The 19,243-nt window shown below is 39.2% G+C and overlaps 2 protein-coding genes across 5 annotated transcripts in view; one reads left to right on the top strand and one right to left on the bottom strand.

Annotated features, from left to right (window-relative positions):
• zwilch (zwilch kinetochore protein) overlaps window positions 1-19,243 on the top strand; it is a 72,814-nt gene that overhangs the window by 41,988 nt on the left and 11,583 nt on the right. Inside the window, exons 17-18 of one of the 2 annotated variants that reach the window (XM_065002845.1) lie at window positions 4,499-4,589; window positions 15,071-15,252. In XM_065002845.1, the coding sequence (XP_064858917.1) occupies window positions 4,499-4,584 (86 nt within the window). In that variant the 3' untranslated portion in view covers window positions 4,585-4,589; window positions 15,071-15,252. Of the gene's footprint in view, window positions 1-4,498; window positions 4,590-15,070; window positions 15,253-19,243 lie in introns of those variants that run through there. The other variant, XM_065002846.1, reaches the window with a different exon arrangement.
• The window catches only part of lctlb (lactase-like b), a 39,310-nt gene continuing 24,550 nt past the window's right edge, over window positions 4,484-19,243 (bottom strand). For 2 of the 3 annotated variants that reach the window (XM_065002848.1, XM_065002849.1), the window contains exons 13-16: window positions 15,254-15,453; window positions 12,025-12,088; window positions 9,263-9,307; window positions 4,484-9,053 (exon numbers count right to left, since the gene is read on the bottom strand). In XM_065002848.1, coding sequence (XP_064858920.1) covers window positions 8,938-9,053; window positions 9,263-9,307; window positions 12,025-12,088; window positions 15,254-15,453 — 425 coding nt within the window. In that variant the 3' untranslated portion in view covers window positions 4,484-8,937. Of the gene's footprint in view, window positions 9,054-9,262; window positions 9,308-9,665; window positions 9,713-12,024; window positions 12,089-15,253; window positions 15,454-19,243 lie in introns of those variants that run through there. The other variant, XM_065002850.1, reaches the window with a different exon arrangement.

The raw sequence follows: 19,243 nt of genomic DNA, 5'->3' as shown, positions 1-19,243 counted from the left end.
AGACAGTAGCCAGCCAAGTAGAGACAGTAGCCAACCATGTAGAAACGAGAGAATGTGTTCCAATATTTAATTTGAATTAGTGCTTCATAAGAGTATAACTGTTTGTACATTTAAATTTAATTAAATTTTTTATAGTTGTCTTAGGAAGAGTAACCCCATGTACAACATATCTGGTATCATACCCTTGTCATAACCCAAATCTGGCCCTTCAGTAAGAATATAGATAACTAGCCCTGCAATAGGTTTAGTGGATTTAAACTCATCGTTACCACATTATATGGGACGTGCAAAGTGGGACTGCAACAACAGTGGTCCCGAGCGGCAGACTGTCAAACCAGCAGCGTTTCCCCTTGTTATCGCTCACTTTGTGGAAATCGTCTTTTAAAAAAAATATAAAATGTAAAAAATCTGTGTACCAGAACGAAGTTCCTCGCGTCGTCGTCGATTCGCCGTCCAACCTGCTGCACAGACACCCGTTTCTCCATTCTCAAGATGGAAGGAACCGATCACGTCAGCCGTCGATGATCGAACCTCTGCGATTTGGAGCGATGCCATTGGACGTGATGCGATTTGGAGCGATGCCATTGGACGTGATGCGATTTGGAGCGATGCCATTGGACGTGATGCGATTTGGAGCGATGCCATTGGACGTGATGCGATTTGGAGCGATGCCATTGGACGTGATGCGATTTGGAGCGATGCCATTGGACGTGATGCAACGCGAGCGATGCCATTGGACGTGATGCAACGCGAGCGATGCCATTGGACGTGATGCAACGCGAGCAATGCCATTGGACGTGATGCAACGCGAGCAGTAGAAAAGATGTCATTTGATTTTTTCAAAGGAACCACTCACTCAAAACGGAAATGCCCGAAGGCCTTTTTGTTACGTTCTGAAATATCAGAGCAAGAAATTGACGGACACTCTAACCAAGTTCATTTCCTCCCAAAGGATCGAACAGCCGAACAGACAAAGACATGGTTGCTCCAGTGCTAGTATATATTTATACCCCAATTTGAGGTGGACTCTCCTCCTCCTCTCTAAACATGACATCTTTTTGTTGCTAGGCAGGAAATTGAGTCGCACGGTTAATGAATTGCTCTTTCTCCTCTTAATGTGACCTGACCTCTGACCTGACTTTCGGCCCCCTTCCTCACCAAACCACATCTCTCAACCCTTATCAGTGCCTTGCCAAGATGTGATCGTCTTTCCTTCACTCGGTACACATCCAACATTCATTGACCCCCCCCGCCCACCATATACCTTCCTCCTACAGATACCCATTAACTTCTGGTGTAAACACTAGACTATGGCACACACATCATCCTTCACTCATGCTGCCAAACATACCCTTGTAAAACCATCCTACCGATCTTCGACTTTGGCGAAGATCTTCGACTTTGGCGATGTCATTTACAAAATAGCCTCCAATACCCTACTCAATAAATTGGATGCAGTCTATCACAGTGCCATCCGTTTTGTCACCAAAGCCCCATATACTACCCACCACTGCGACCTGTATGCTCTCGCTGACTGGCCCTCGCTTCATACTCGTCGACAAACCCACTGTCTCCATGTCATCTACAAGACCCTGCTAGGTAAAGTCCCCCCTTATCTCAGCTCGCTGGTCACCATAGCATCACCCACCTTGTAGCACGCGCTCCAGCAGGTATATCTCTCTAGTCACCCCCAAAACCAATTCTTTCTTTGGCTGCCTCTCCTTCCAGTTCTCTGCTGCCAATGACTGGAACGAACTACAAAAATCTCTGAAACTGGAAACACTTACCTCCCTCACTAGCTTTAAGCACCAGCTGTCAGAGCAGCTCACAGATCACTGCACCTGTACATAGCCCATCTGTACTGTTATTATTTCCTTATGAAAGTTTTCACATCCCTTTCTTTCTGAACGTGTTACAGCCTGAATTTAGCCTGGATTAAATAAATTAAATTAAATTGAGATATATTGTACCTGATCTACACACAATAGCCCATATTATTATTATTATATATATTTTTTTACAAATGTATAAAAAATGAAAAGCTGAGATGTCTTGAGTCAATAAGTTTTCAACCCCTTTGTTATGGTAAGGAGCCTAAATCAGTTCAGGAGTAAACATTTGCTTAACAAGTCACATAATAAGTTGCATGGACTCACTCTGTGTGCAATGTACCCCACACATACAATTATCGGTAAGGTCCCTCAGTCGAGAAGTGAATTTCAACCACATAGACCAGGGAGGTTTTCTACCTATTGGTAGATGGGTAAAATAAAATAAAGCAGACATTGAATATCCCTTTGGACATGGTGAAGTTATTAATTACACTTTGGATGGTGTATCAATACACCCAGTCACTACAAAGATACAGGCGTCCTTCCTAACTCAGTTGCCGGAGAGGAAGGAAACCTGTCAGGGAATTCACCATGAGGCCAATGGTGACTTTAAAACAGTTAGAGTTTAATGGCGGTGACAGGAGAAAACTGAGGATGGATCAACAACATTGTAGTTACTCCACAATACCAACCTAAACGACAGAGTGAAAAGAAGGAAGCCTGTACAGAATAAAAAATATTCCAAAACAAACATCCTGTTGCAATAAGGCACTAAATTATAACTGCAGAAAATATGGCAAAGAAATGAACTTTATGTCCTGAATACAAAATGTTATTGTTATGTTTGGGGCAAATCCAATGCGTCACTGAGTACCACTCTTCATATTTTCAAGCATAGTGGTGGCTGCATCATGTTATGGGCATACTTGTCACCAGCAAGGAATGCAGAGTTTTGTCAGGATAAAAAAATGTATGGAATCGACCTAAGCACAGACAAAATCATAGAGGATAACCTGGTTGCCTGTTTTCCAACAAACTGGGAGACAAATTCACCTTTTCAGCATGACAAGAAGCAAAAACACACAAGGCCAAATCAACACCGGAGTACCAAGATGACAGTGAATGTTCCTGAGTGGCCTAGTTATAGTTTTGAGTTAAATCGGCTTGAAAATCGATGGGAAAACTTGAACATGTCTGTCTAGCAATGATCAACAACCAACTTGACAGAGCTTGAAGAATTAAAAAAAGAATAATGGGCAAATATTGTACAATCCAGGTGTGCAAAGCTCTTAGAGACTTACCCAGAAAGACTAACAGCTGTAATCGCTCTTAGAGACTCACCCAGAAAGACTCACAGCTGTAATCGCTCTTAGAGACTTACCCAGAAAGACTCACAGCTCTTAGAGACTTAACCAGAAAGACTCACAGCTCTTAGAGACTTACCCAGAAAGACTCACAGCTGTAATCACTCTTAGAGACTTACCCAGAAAGACTCACAGCTGTAATCACTCTTAGAGACTCACCCAGAAAGACTCACAGCTGTAATCACTCTTAGAGACTCACCCAGAAAGACTCACAGCTGTAATCACTATTAGAGACTTACCCAGAAAGACTCACAGCTGTAATCACTATTAGAGACTCACCCAGAAAGACTCACAGCTGTAATCACTCTTAGAGACTCACCCAGAAAGTCTCACAGCTGTAATCACTCTTAGAGACTCACCCAGAAAGACTCACAGCTGTAATCACTCTTAGAGACTCACAGCTGTAATCACTCTTAGAGACTCACCCAGAAAGACTCACAGCTGTAATCACTCTTAGAGACTCACCCAGAAAGACTCACAGCTGTAATCACTCTTAGAGACTCACCCAGAAAGACTCACAGCTGTAATCACTCTTAGAGACTCACCCAGAAAGACTCACAGCTGTAATCACTATTAGAGACTTACCCAGAAAGACTCACAGCTGTAATCACTCTTAGAGACTTACCCAGAAAGACTCACAGCTGTAATCACTATTAGAGACTTACCCAGAAAGACTCACAGCTGTAATCACTATTAGAGACTCACCCAGAAAGACTCACAGCTGTAATCACTCTTAGAGACTTACCCAGAAAGACTCACAGCTGTAATCACTATTAGAGACTCACCCAGAAAGACTCACAGCTGTAATCACTATTAGAGACTCACCCAGAAAGACTCACAGCTGTAATCGGCGCCAAAGGTGATCCTAATATGTATTGACTCAGGGGTGGGAATACCTTATGTAAATTAGATATTTCCATATTTTATTTTCAATAAATTTGCAAAAATGTAAAAAAAACAACAACAAAAAACATGTTTTCACTTTCATTATGGGGTATTAGGTGTAAATGGATGAGAAATCAATTTGACTCCATTTTGAATTCAGGCTGTACCACAACAAAATGTGGAATAAGTTGAGGGGTATGAATACTTTCTGAAGGCTCTTGTATTTTCAGATGTTGTTGTTGTTGTTGTTGTTGTGAAGCTCCCCTTCCAAAAGATGGATTTCCCTGTGAAGGCTCTTGTATTTTCAGATGATGTTGTTGTTGTTGTTGTTGTTGTTGTTGTGAAGCTCCCCTTCCAAAAGATGGATTTCCCTGTGAAGTCTTCCCTTTTTGCCACTCAAGGTTAAATGTGTTTCAGATGAGATGACTGTGAACAGCGCCAGCGAGGACGCTGCCTATTTCACCACCATGGTGTGTTGCAGCCTGGTCAACTTTGCTGCTTAGATCCAGTAAGTCAAACATCACTACAGACCATATGAAAGTATGTTTTTTTTAAATATTTTTTAATGGTTTATTTATTTATTTATTTATTTTTTAAACAACACAATTTGAAGTGTTTCTAAATGAAAATATCCCATCATCCATGTCGCTACTCTTATGTCCTCGCTGTGTGTGTACGTGTCAGCGTGCATTACCTTGGAAGTCTCAACTGAATCAGTTGATGGACTGGTCTGTACAATAAGCTAAATATTATGGATAAAGCAAACGACTTAACTTCACATCAAACTTTAATTTATTTAATTAACCTGGTTGAGAAGTTGGAATTGCTAGGTCCGTGGGGTTATATAAAGCATATGTGTAGTAGTAGTAGTAATAATAATGATAATAATAATAGTAGTACTAGTTGTGAGTTGTGTGTAGTAGTAGTATATCTAGTTGTGTAGTAGTATATCTAGTAGTAGTAGAAGTATATATAGTAGTAGTAGTAGTAGTATATCTAGTTGTGTAGTAGTAGTATATCTAGTAGTAGTAGTAGTAGTATATCTAGTAGTGTAGTAGTAGTATATCTAGTAGTATATATTGTAGTGTAGTATATCTAGTAGTATATATTGTAGTGTAGTAGTATATCTAGTTGTGTAGTAGTAGTATATCTAGTTGTGTAGTAGTAGTAGTATATCTAGTTGTGTAGTAGTAGTATATCTTGTAGTATATCTAGTTGTGTAGTATATCTAGTAGTATATCTAGTTGTGTAGTAGTAGTAGTAGTATATATTGTAGTGTAGTAGTAGTATATCTAGTAGTAGTAGTTGTATATCTAGTTGTGTAGTATTAGTATATCTAGTAGTGTAGTAGTAGTATATCTAGTTGTGTAGTAGTAGTAGTAGTAGTATATCTAGTTGTGTAGTAGTAGTATATCTAGTAGTATATCTAGTTGTGTAGTAGTAGTATATCTAGTTGTGTAGTAGTAGTAGTATATCTTGTAGTGTAGTAGTATATCTAGTTGTGTAGTAGTAGTATATCTAGTAGTCATAGTAGTATATCTAGTTGTGTAGTAGTAGTATATCTAGTTGTGTAGTAGTAGTATATCTAGTAGTATATCTAGTTGTGTAGTAGTAGTATATCTAGTTGTGTAGTAGTAGTAGTAGTAGTATATCTTGTAGTAGTAGTAGTATATCTTGTAGTAGTAGTAGTATATCTTGTAGTGTAGTAGTATATCTTGTAGTGTAGTAGTATATCTAGTAGTAGTAGTAGTATATCTAGTTGTGTAGTAGTAGTAGTAGTATATCTAGTTGTGTAGTAGTAGTATATCTAGTTGTGTAGTAGTAGTATATCTAGTAGTATATCTAGTTGTGTAGTAGTAGTAGTAGTAGTAGTAGTAGTAGTAGTAGTATATATTGTAGTGTAGTAGTAGTATATCTAGTAGTAGTAGTTGTATATCTAGTTGTGTAGTAGTAGTATATCTAGTAGTGTAGTAGTAGTATATCTAGTAGTGTAGTAGTAGTATATCTAGTTGTGTAGTAGTAGTAGTATATCTAGTTGTGTAGTAGTAGTATATCTTGTAGTATATCTAGTAGTATATCTAGTTGTGTAGTAGTAGTATATCTAGTTGTGTAGTAGTAGTATATCTAGTTGTGTAGTAGTAGTATATCTAGTTGTGTAGTAGTAGTATATCTAGTTGTGTAGTAGTAGTATATCTAGTTGTGTAGTAGTAGTATATCTAGTTGTGTAGTAGTAGTATATCTAGTTGTGTAGTAGTAGTATATCTAGTAGTGTAGTAGTATATCTAGTAGTGTAGTAGTATATCTAGTTGTGTAGTAGTATATCTAGTTGTGTAGTAGTATATCTAGTTGTGTAGTAGTATATCTAGTTGTGTAGTAGTAGTAGTAGTATATCTAGTTGTGTAGTAGTAGTAGTAGTATATCTAGTTGTGTAGTAGTAGTAGTAGTATATCTAGTTGTGTAGTAGTAGTAGTATATCTAGTTGTGTAGTAGTAGTAGTATATCTAGTTGTGTAGTAGTAGTAGTATATCTAGTTGTGTAGTAGTAGTAGTATATCTAGTTGTGTAGTAGTAGTATATCTAGTAGTGTAGTAGTGTAGTAGTATATCTAGTAGTGTAGTAGTATATCTAGTTGTGTAGTAGTATATCTAGTTGTGTAGTAGTATATCTAGTTGTGTAGTAGTATATCTAGTTGTGTAGTAGTAGTAGTAGTATATCTAGTTGTGTAGTAGTAGTAGTAGTATATCTAGTTGTGTAGTAGTAGTATATCTAGTTGTGTAGTAGTAGTAGTATATCTAGTTGTGTAGTAGTAGTAGTATATCTAGTTGTGTAGTAGTAGTATATCTAGTTGTGTAGTAGTAGTAGTATATCTAGTTGTGTAGTAGTAGTAGTATATCTAGTTGTGTAGTAGTAGTAGTATATCTAGTTGTGTAGTAGTAGTAGTATATCTAGTTGTGTAGTAGTAGTAGTATATCTAGTTGTGTAGTAGTATATCTAGTTGTGTAGTAGTATATCTAGTTGTGTAGTAGTATATCTAGTTGTGTAGTAGTAGTAGTAGTATATCTAGTTGTGTAGTAGTAGTATATCTAGTAGTATATATTGTAGTAGTATATCTAGTTGTGTAGTAGTAGTATATCTAGTAGTATATCTAGTTGTGTAGTAGTATATCTAGTTGTAGTGTAGTAGTATATCTAGTAGTAGTAGTATATCTAGTAGTAGTAGTAGTAGTATATCTAGTTGTGTAGTAGTAGTATATCTAGTTGTGTAGTAGTAGTATATCTTGTAGTATATCTAGTTGTGTAGTATATCTAGTTGTGTAGTAGTAGTAGTAGTATATCTAGTAGTGTAGTAGTAGTAGTATATCTAGTAGTGTAGTAGTAGTAGTATATCTAGTAGTGTAGTAGTAGTAGTATATCTAGTTGTGTAGTAGTAGTAGTATATCTAGTTGTGTAGTAGTAGTAGTAGTAGTAGTAGTATATCTAGTTGTGTAGTAGTAGTAGTATATCTAGTTGTGTAGTAGTAGTAGTATATCTAGTTGTGTAGTAGTAGTAGTATATCTAGTTGTGTAGTAGTAGTATATCTTGTAGTATATCTAGTTGTGTAGTATATCTAGTAGTATATCTAGTTGTGTAGTAGTAGTAGTAGTAGTATATATTGTAGTGTAGTAGTATATCTAGTTGTAGTGTAGTAGTATATCTAGTTGTGTAGTAGTAGTATATCTAGTAGTAGTAGTAGTATATCTAGTAGTAGTAGTAGTATATCTAGTAGTAGTAGTAGTATATCTAGTAGTGTAGTAGTAGTATATGTAGTAGTAGTATATCTAGTAGTGTAGTAGTAGTATATCTAGTAGTGTAGTAGTAGTATATCTAGTAGTGTAGTAGTACATCTAGTAGTGTAGTAGTACATCTAGTTGTGTAGTAGTACATCTAGTTGTGTAGTAGTAGTATATCTAGTTGTGTAGTAGTAGTATATCTAGTAGTGTAGTAGTAGTAGTAGTATATCTAGTAGTGTAGTAGTAGTAGTATATCTAGTTGTGTAGTAGTAGTATATCTAGTAGTATATCTTGTAGTGTAGTAGTATATCTAGTAGTGTAGTAGTAGTATATCTAGTAGTGTAGTAGTAGTATATCTAGTAGTATATCTTGTAGTGTAGTAGTATATCTAGTAGTGTAGTAGTAGTATATCTAGTAGTGTAGTAGTAGTATATCTAGTAGTGTAGTAGTAGTATATCTAGTAGTGTAGTAGTACATCTAGTAGTGTAGTAGTACATCTAGTTGTGTAGTAGTACATCTAGTTGTGTAGTAGTACATCTAGTTGTGTAGTAGTAGTATATCTAGTAGTGTAGTAGTAGTATATCTAGTAGTGTAGTAGTAGTATATCTAGTTGTGTCTCCGCAGCAGGAACATGAGGAAGACTGCAGAGAGGAGGATACACAGGGTACACACAGTGGGGACCACCACCTCTGTGACCATCTCCATGTGGTTGGTCAGGGGGTCTATCTAGTAGTGTAGTAGTATATCTAGTAGTGTAGTAGTACATCCTAGTTGTGTCTCCGCAGCAGGAACATGAGGAAGACTGCAGAGAGGAGGATACACAGGGTACACACAGTGGGGACCACCACCTCTGTGACCATCTCCATGTGGTTGGTCAGGGGTCTATCTAGTAGTGTAGTAGTATATCTAGTAGTGTAGTAGTACATCCTAGTTGTGTCTCCGCAGCAGGAACATGAGGAAGACTGCAGAGAGGAGGATACACAGGGTACACACAGTGGGGACCACCACCTCTGTGACCATCTCCATGTGGTTGGTCAGGGGGTCTATCTAGTAGTGTAGTAGTATATCTAGTAGTGTAGTAGTACATCCTAGTTGTGTCTCCGCAGCAGGAACATGAGGAAGACTGCAGAGAGGAGGATACACAGGGTACACACAGTGGGGACCACCACCTCTGTGACCATCTCCATGTGGTTGGTCAGGGGGTCTGCAACACACATCGGCACATCAACCATTTTACACAGATTACTTTAACATTAAAGCAGTCTTTATATGAAGGCTCAAGAGAGCACAGCACTCAAAGGGTTAACACCCCCCCCCCCCCAAAAAAAAAAAAAGTATAACCTTACATATTATGAATGTTTTCTAATCATGTATCATGTCTTTATAAAAATAATATATGATGATTTTTCTTACCATGTATAAGTCTTAGTATATTGGCAGCAGTACTCCGTTGTTCCTCTAATGAAGAGACAGAAGCATTACGGAGAGTTGAACCCAGACAAAAGGTTAACCCATTGAGAACTGCCAATGCCGTGGCTAGTAGCATCAGCTAGCAGTTCACCTAGCAATCATTAGCAGTACTCCGTTGTTCCTCTAATGAAGAGACAGAAGCATTACAGAGAGTTGAACCCAGACAAAAGGTTAACCCATTGAGAACTGCCAATGCCGTGGCTAGTAGCATCAGCTAGCAGTTCACCTAGCAATCATTAGCAGTACTCCGTTGTTCCTCTAATGAAGAGACAGAAGCATTACGGAGAGTTGAACCCAGACAAAAGGTTAACCCATTGAGAACTGCCAATGCCGTGGCTAGTAGCATCAGCTAGCAGTTCACCTAGCAATCATTAGCAGTACTCCGTTGTTCCTCTAATGAAGAGACAGAAGCATTACGGAGAGTTGAACCCAGACAAAAGGTTAACCCATTGAGAACTGCCAATGCCGTGGCTAGTAGCATCAGCTAGCAGTTCACCTAGCAATCATTAGCAGTCACTCACTGTCAAGTGTTGTTGTTTGCCAAAAGCAGCTTTCCCTCTTTGATCTGTAGCAAGATGAAGCTGGTTTTCACCTGGTTTTTTAGTGTCTTTTTTGACAGGATCCAAAGTGTTTGACTTCTTCGAAATATCCTAGACTAGGAAATGCTCTGCCTACTCTTTGTGACCAACGGAAATGCATGCAAAGTCCAATACAAAGATTAGATTTAACCGTTGGATGCTTTATGCTCTGCTGCTGGGGTTAAGAGAGGACGAAGCAGCTGATTTTTTTTACAAATCTGCACAAAGGAGCGATTTTTAAAAGGCCCTCCCAAGAGTTCAACTTCACATAGCAAGGCAAACCAGACCCTTAGCCACTAAGCCACACAGACAGTAACACACAACAGATAGATCTCATCCACAGAGACACGGTGACCCATGGCAAGATGGATCTCATCCACAGAGACACAATGACTCATGGCAAGATGGATCTCATCCACAGAGACACAATGACTCATGGCAAGATAGATCTCATCCACAGAGACACAATGACTCATGGCAAGATAGATCTCATCCACAGAGACACAATGACTCATGGCAAGATAGATCTCATCCACAGAGACACGGTGACCCATGGCAAGATAGATCTCATCCACAGAGACACGGTGACTCATGGCAAGATAGATCTCATCCACAGAGACACAATGACTCATGGCAAGATAGATCTCATCCACAGAGACACAATGACTCATGGCAAGATAGATCTCATCCACAGAGACACGGTGACTCATGGCAAGATAGATCTCATCCACAGAGACACGGTGACCCATGGCAAGATAGATCTCATCCACAGAGACACGGTGACTCATGGCAAGATAGATCTCATCCACAGAGACACAATGACTCATGGCAAGATAGATCTCATCCACAGAGACACGGTGACCCATGGCAAGATAGATCTCATCCACAGAGACACGGTGACTCATGGCAAGATAGATCTCATCCACAGAGACACGGTGACCCATGGCAAGATAGATCTCATCCACAGAGACACAATGACTCATGGCAAGATAGATCTCATCCACAGAGACACGGTGACTCATGGCAAGATAGATCTCATCCACAGAGACACGGTGACCCATGGCAAGATAGATCTCATCCACAGAGACACGGTGACCCATGGCAAGATAGATCTCATCCACAGAGACACGGTGACCCATGGCAAGATAGAAATATACTGTACCATCCACAGATAATAATGACCCATGGCAAATAAAGTCAATTTACAGATATATCCTGGTGAAATCTCCAGGAACAGGGTTGGAAATATAACCTACCATCCTCACCGGAACAGGGTTGGAATAATAATATACAGGAACAGGGTTGGAGCTATAACCTACTGGAGGGTTTCTCTCCAGGAACAGGGTTGGAGCTATAACCTACAGGAGGGTCTCTCTCCAGGAACAGGGTTGGAGCTATAACCTACAGGAGGGTCTCTCTCCAGGAACAGGGTTGGAGCTATAACCTACAGGAGGGTATCTCTCCAGGAACAGGGTTGGAGCTATAACCTACAGGAGGGTCTCTCTCCAGGAACAGGGTTGGAGCTATAACCTACAGGAGGGTCTCTCTCCAGGAACAGGGTTGGAGCTATAACCTACAGGAGGGTCTCTCTCCAGAAACAGGGTTGGAGCTATAACCTACAGGAGGGTATCTCTCCAGGAACAGGGTTGGAGCACTAAAACCTTCCCTAGGACTACGGATAATCTCATTTAGCTGGAGGAACAGGGTTGGAGCTATAAACTAAGAGGAGGGCCCTCTTTCTAGAAACTTTAGCCCCCTCCAGTATCAACAGGGAGGTTGAGGCTGAGTCTTTATTTGTTTGCCCCACACCTACTACCTTCTTATTGAACACAGGTTTTAAAGGGATGTTTTAAAGGGGATGTTTTAAAGGGGAAGTTTTAAAGGGGAAGTTTTAAAGGGGAAGTTTTAAAGGGGATGTTTTAAAGGGGAAGTTTTAAAGGGGAAGTTTTAAAGGGGAAGTTTTAAAGGGGATGTTTTAAAGGGGATGTTTTAAAGGGGATGTTTTAAAGGGGATGTTTTAAAGGGATGTTTTAAAGGGGATGTTTTAAAGGGATGTTTTAAAGGGGATGTTTTAAAGGGGAAGTTTTAAAGGGGATGTTTTAAAGGGATGTTTTAATGTGAACTGACCTGCAGCCAGGAGCTGGTTACTGGAAGAGCAGGTCTCTGTGGCCTTCCTCTTCCAATTCTCTACCTGTAAGATGGGTTAGGGTTATACAGAATACACACTAGGATGGGTTAGTTAATATAGAGGGTTAATATAGGATACACACTAGGATGGTTTAGGGTTAATATAGAGGGTTAATATAGGATACACACTAGGATGGTTTAGGGTTAATATAGGATACACACTAGGATGGGTTAGGGTTATACAGAATACACACTAGGATGGGTTAGGGTTAATATAGAGGGTTAATATAGGATACACACTAGGATGGTTTAGGGTTAATATAGAGGGTTAATATAGGATACACACTAGGATGGTTTAGGGTTAATATAGGATACACACTAGGATGGTTTAGGGTTAATATAGAGGGTTAATATAGGATACACACTAGGATGGTTTAGGGTTAATATAGGATACACACTAGGATGGTTTAGGGTTAATATAGAGGGTTAATATAGGATACACACTAGGATGGTTGAGGGTTAATATAGGATACACACTAGGATGGTTGAGGGTTAATATAGGATACACACTAGGATGGGTTAGGGTTAATATAGAGGGTTAATATAGGATACACAGGGATGGTTTATGGTTAATATAGGATACACACTAGGATGGTTTAGGGTTAATTTTTAGGGGTAATATAGAGGGTTAATATAGGATCACACTAGGATGGTTTTTAATAGGGGATGTTTTTAAAGGGGGATACACACTGTTTTAGGGTTAATATAGAGGTTAATATAGGATACACACTTTAATATAGATGTTTTAATGGTTGAGGGTTAATATAGGATACACACTAGGATGGTGGGTTAATATAGGATACACACTAGGGATGGGTTTTAATATAGAGGGTTAATATAGGATACACACGAGGATGGTTTATTTAATATAGGATACACACTAGGATGGTTTAGGGTTAATATAGGATAAACACTAGGATGGTTTAGGGGTAATATAGGGGTTAATATAGGATACACACTAGGATGGTTTATTAATATAGAGGGTTAATATAGGATACACACTAGGATGGTTTAGGGTTAATATAGAGGGTTAATATAGGATACACACTAGGATGGTTTAGGGTTAATATAGAGGGGTAATATAGATACACGCTAGGTGGTTGAGGTTATACAGAATACACACTAGGATGGTTGAGGGTTAATATAGGATACACACTAGATGGTTTAGGGTTAATATAGAATACACACTAGGATGGTTGAGGGTTATACAGGATAATAGGATGGTTGAGGGTTAATATAGGATACACACTAGGATGGTTTAGGGTTATAGAGGGGTAATATAGTATACACACTAGGATGGTTGAGGATATAGGATACACACTAGGATGGTTGAGGGTTAATATAGAGGGGTAATATAGTATACACACTAGGATGGTTTTAGGGTTAATATAGAGGGGTAATATAGTATACACTAGGATGGTTTAGGGTTAATATAGAGGGTTAATATAGTATACACACTAGGATGGTTTAGGGTTAATATAGTATACACACTAGGATGGTTTAGGGTTAATATAGAGGGTTAATATAGTATACACACTAGGATGGTTTAGGGTTAATATAGAGGGTTAATATAGAATACACACTAGGATGGTTGAGGGTTAATATAGGATACACACTAGGATGGTTTAGGGTTCATATAGAGGGTTAATATAGGATACACACTAGGATGGTTTAGGGTTAATATAGGATACACACTAGGATGGTTTAGGGTTAATATAGGATACACACTAGGATGGTTTAGGGTTAATATAGAGGGTTAATATAGGATACACACTAGGATGGTTGAGGGTTAATATAGGATACACACTAGGATGGTTTAGAGTTAATATAGGATACACACTAGGATGGTTGAGGGTTAATATAGGATACACACTAGGATGGGTTAGGGTTAATATAGAGGGTTAATATAGGATACACACGAGGATGGTTTATGGTTAATATAGGATACACACTAGGATGGTTTAGGGTTAATATAGGATACACACTAGGATGGTTTAGGGGTAATATAGAGGGTTAATATAGGATACACACTAGGATGGTTTAGGGTTAATATAGAGGGTTAATATAGGATACACACTAGGATGGTTTAGGGTTAATATAGAGGGTTAATATAGGATACACACTAGGATGGTTTAGGGTTAATATAGAGGGGTAATATAGGATACACACTAGGATGGTTGAGGGTTATATAGGATACACACTAGGATGGTTTAGGGTTAATATAGAGGGGTAATATAGGATACACACTAGGATGGTTGAGGGTTATACAGGATACACACTAGGATGGTTGAGGGTTAATATAGGATACACACTAGGATGGTTTAGGGGTAATATAGAGGGGTAATATAGTATACACACTAGGATGGTTGAGGGTTAATATAGGATACACACTAGGATGGTTGAGGGTTAATATAGAGGGGTAATATAGTATACACACTAGGATGGTTTAGGGTTAATATAGAGGGGTAATATAGTATACACACTAGGATGGTTTAGGGTTAATATAGAGGGTTAATATAGTATACACACTAGGATGGTTTAGGGTTAATATAGTATACACACTAGGATGGTTTAGGGTTAATATAGAGGGTTAATATAGTATACACACTAGGATGGTTTAGGGTTAATATAGAGGGTTAATATAGAATACACACTAGGATGGTTGAGGGTTAATATAGGATACACACTAGGATGGTTTAGGGTTCATATAGAGGGTTAATATAGGATACACACTAGGATGGTTTAGGGTTAATATAGGATACACACTAGGATGGTTTAGGGTTAATATAGGATACACACTAGGATGGTTTAGGGTTAATATAGAGGGTTAATATAGGATACACACTAGGATGGTTGAGGGTTAATATAGAGGGTTAATATAGAATACACACATCATATTCTAATTATGTATCTCTCTCTCTCTTCCCCACCCACCCCAACCTCTATCTCTCTCTCTCCCCCCTCCCTCTTTCTCAATATTTGACAGGATGATGTCCTCACCTGAATATGGAGTGCTCTATATGCAACGTATATCAGTATATCCATTTCTACCAGTATAACTATGTACATTTCCATGTTTTATATTTAATATCAAGCTGTTGTAATGTGTTTTATGTGATTTTGTATTAAAGATGTAACTGAGGATCTAGTAAATGATCCGTGCTCTCACCTCTCTCTGGTTGGGGAATCCGTTGGAGCTGATGATGCGTTTGTAGTACTGAACCGAGGCTTTTGGGTAACGTGGTTTATTCTTGTTCCTGAAGTCTACGTAGTACAGGCCGAACCTCTCGGAGTAGCCCTCGTCCCACTCAAACTTGTCCAGCAGAGACCAGGCGGTGTAGCCGCGCACGTTCACTCCGTCTTTGATGGCTAAAAAAAAAGAAACAGAGCGGAGAACAAGATGGTCTGTTTTTTTTTTTTTTTTAAGTTTCGAAAGACGCGTCACTGTCGTCGCAACAAAAACAAAAGTGGAAGTACATCACACGGTTTGTAAGTCAGGGTGTTTGGGGTCAATACCATATTCAATTCAAAAAGGTACTCTGGATTTCATGGAATTGACCCTGTTTTTAGTTACTGAATAATACTGAATGTATCATATATGGGATTGTTGAAGAGTCTTGGCTAAACACTGGGAATAATCCCATCAGATTATACTTCAAAGAAGAGGTGGTGGTGGTGGTGGAGGAGGTGGTGGTGGAGGTGGTGGAGGAGGTGGTGGTGGAGGGAGGTGGTGGAGGAGGAGGAGGTGGAGGATGAAGAGTCTTGGTTAAACACTGGGAATAGTCCCATCAGATTACAATTCAAAGAAGAGGTGTGGACATTTTGTTTTGGAATTACTGTATTTTATTTTAATTGTTTTGAACCTTTTCATTTTGAAAGGGAAGACCTATTGAGACCGAGGTGTAATACAATATAACATTTACATTAGACACCAACTACAGCGGCATTCAGAAAGTATTCAGACCCTTTGACTTTTTACACATTGTGTTACGTTACAGCCTTATTCTAAAATGGATTACATCGTCGTCGTCGTCATTCTACACACCATAACCCATAATGACATCACAATACTCCATAATGACATCACAATACGTTACAGCCTTATTCTAAAATGGATTCAATCGTCGTCGTCGTCCCCCTCATCATTCTACACACAATACCCCATAATGACAAAGCAAAAACAGGTTTTCAGAAATTGTTGCACATTTAAAAAAAAAAACTGAAATATGTCAATTTGGTAAGTATTTGGCAGCGATTACAGGTTTGAGTCTTCTTGGGAATGACTCTACCTGTATCTGGGGAGTTTCTCCCATTATTCTCTGTAGATCCTCTCAATCTCTGTCAGGTTGGACGGGGAGCGTTACTGTACAGCTATGTTCAGGTCTCTCCAGAGATGTTCGATTGGGTTCAAGTCTGGGCTCTGGCTGGGCTATTCAAGGACATTCAGAGAATTTTCCGGAAGCCGGAACCCCTGCCTTTGTCTTGGCTGTGTGCTTATGGTCGTTGTCCTGTTGGAAGGTGAACCTTCGCCCCAGTCTGAGGTCCTGACTAGTCTCTCAGCCGCTCAAAAACATCCCCACAGCTTCATGCTGCTTTTTTTTAAAGCCATTGTAGAATGAGGCTGTAACATATTGTGATGTCATTATGGAGTATTGTGATGTCATTATGGAGTATTGTGATGTCATTATGCAGTACTGTGATGTCATTATGGGTTATGGTGTGTAGATTGAATAGGAACATGATTTATTTAATCCATTGAAGGCTGTAACGTAACAAAATGTGGAAAAAGTCAAGCGGTCTGAATACTTTCTGAATGCACTGTATATACATACAGTTGAAGTCGGAAGTTTACATACTTAGGTTGGACTCATTAAAACTCGTTTTCCAACCACTCCACAACAAACTATAGTTTGGGCAAGTAGGTTATGACATCTACGTTGTGCATAACACAAGTTATTTTTCCAACAATTGTTTACAGACAGATTATTTCGTTTATAATTCACTGTATCGCAATTCCAGTGGGTCAGAAGTTTACATACACTAAGTTGACTGTGCCTTTAAACAACTTGGGAAATTCCAGAAAATTGACATGGCTTTAGAAGCTTCTGATAGGCTAATTGACATCATTTGAGTCAATTGGAGGTGAACCTGTGGGTGTATTTCAAGGCCTACCTGTAAACTCAGTGCCTCTTTGCTTGACATCATGGGAAAATCAAAAGAAATCAGCCAAGACCTCAGAAAAATGGTAGACCTCCACAAGTCTGGTTCATCCTTGGGAGCAATTTCCAAACACCTGAAGGTACCATGTTCATTTGTACAAACAATAGTACGCAAGTATAAACACCATGGGACCACGTAGCCATCATACCGCTCAGGAAGAAGACTCGTTCTGTCTCCTAGAGATTAACGTACTTTGGTGCGAAAAGTGCATATCAATCCCAGAACAACAGCAAAGGACCGTGTAAAGATTCTAGAGGAAACGGATACAAAAGTATCTATATCCACAGTAATCCTATATCGACATAACCTGAAAGGCCGCTCAGCAAGGAAGAAGCCACTGCGCCAAAACTGCAATAAAAAAGCCAGACTACGGTTTGCAACTGCCCATGGGGACAAAGATCGTAGTTTTTGAAGAAATGTCCTCTGGTCTGATGAAACAAAACTAGAACTGTTTGGCCATAATTACCATCGTTATGTTTGGAGGAAAAGGGGAGGCTTGCAAGCCGAAGAACACCATCCCAACCGTGAAGCACGAGGGTGGCAGCATCATGTTGTGGGGGTGCTTTGCTACAGGAGAGCCTGGTGCACTTCAAAAAATAGATGGCATCATGAGAAAGGAAAGAAAGGAAAATGATGTGGATATATTGAAGCAACATCTCAAGACATCTGTCAGTAAGTTAAAGCTTGGCCGCAAATGGGTCTTCCAAATGGAAAATGACCCCAAGCATACTTCCAAAGTTGTGGCAAAATGGCTTAAGGACAACAAAGTCAAGGTATTGGAGTGGCCATCACAAAGCACTGACATCAATCCTATAGAACATTTGTTGGCAGAACTGAAAAAGTGTGTGCGAGCAAGGAGGCCAACAAACCTGACTCAGTTACACCAGCTCTGTCAGGAGGATTTGGCTAAAATTCACCCAACTTATTGTGGGAAGCTTGTGGAAGGCTACCCGAAACGTTTGACCCAAGTTAAACTATTTAAAGGCAATGCTACCAAATACTAATTGTGTGTATGTAAACTTCTGACCCACTGGGAATGTGATGAAAGAAATCAAATCTCAAATAAATCATTCTCTACTATTATTGTGACATTTCACATTCTTAAAATAAAGTGATGATCGTAACTGAGTTAAGACAGGGAATTTTTACTTGGATTAAATGTCAGGAATTGTGAAAAACTGAGTTTAAATGTATTTGGCTAAGGTGTATGTAAACTTCTGACTTCAACTGTATATATTAGTAAGTTTACCTAATGTGTGTAAATATATAAGGTTTAAGTAAACACACACACACAAATAAAACATCACAGAACAAAAATATAAATGCAACATGCATCGATTCATTAGGTCCTAATCTATGGATTTCACATGACTGGGAATACAGATATGCATCAGTTGGTCACAGATACCTTTAAAATAAAAGGTAGGGGTGTGGATCAGAAAACCAGTCAGTATCTGGTGTGATCAGAAAACCAGTCAGTATCTGGTGTGGATCAGAAAACCAGTCAGTATCTGGTGTGATCAGAAAACCAGTCAGTATCTGGTGTGGATCAGAAAACCAGTCAGTATCTGGTGTGGATCAGAAAACCAGTCAGTATCTGGTGTGGATCAGGAAACCAGTCAGTATCTGGTGTGGATCAGAAAACCAGTCAGTATCTGGTGTGGATCAGAAAACCAGTCAGTATCTGGTGTGGATCAGAAAACCAGTCAGTATCTGGTGTCATCAGAGAACCAGTCAGTACCTGGTGTCATCAGAGAACCAGTCAGTATCTGGTGTGATCAGAGAACCAGTCAGTATCTGGTGTGATCAGAGAACCAGTCAGTACTGTGGAATGTTGTCCCACTGTTGTACACGCTATTGTACACGTCAATCCAGAGCATCCCAAACATGCTCAATGGGTGACATGTCTGGTGAGTATGCAGGTCACGAGACATTTACA

The sequence above is a fragment of the Oncorhynchus nerka genome, linkage group LG17, assembly GCF_034236695.1.
Source record: "Oncorhynchus nerka isolate Pitt River linkage group LG17, Oner_Uvic_2.0, whole genome shotgun sequence".
Lineage (NCBI taxonomy): Eukaryota > Metazoa > Chordata > Actinopteri > Salmoniformes > Salmonidae > Oncorhynchus > Oncorhynchus nerka.
Note: the sequence above shows the minus strand (reverse complement) of the source record. Positions and strands in the feature narration are given on the sequence as shown.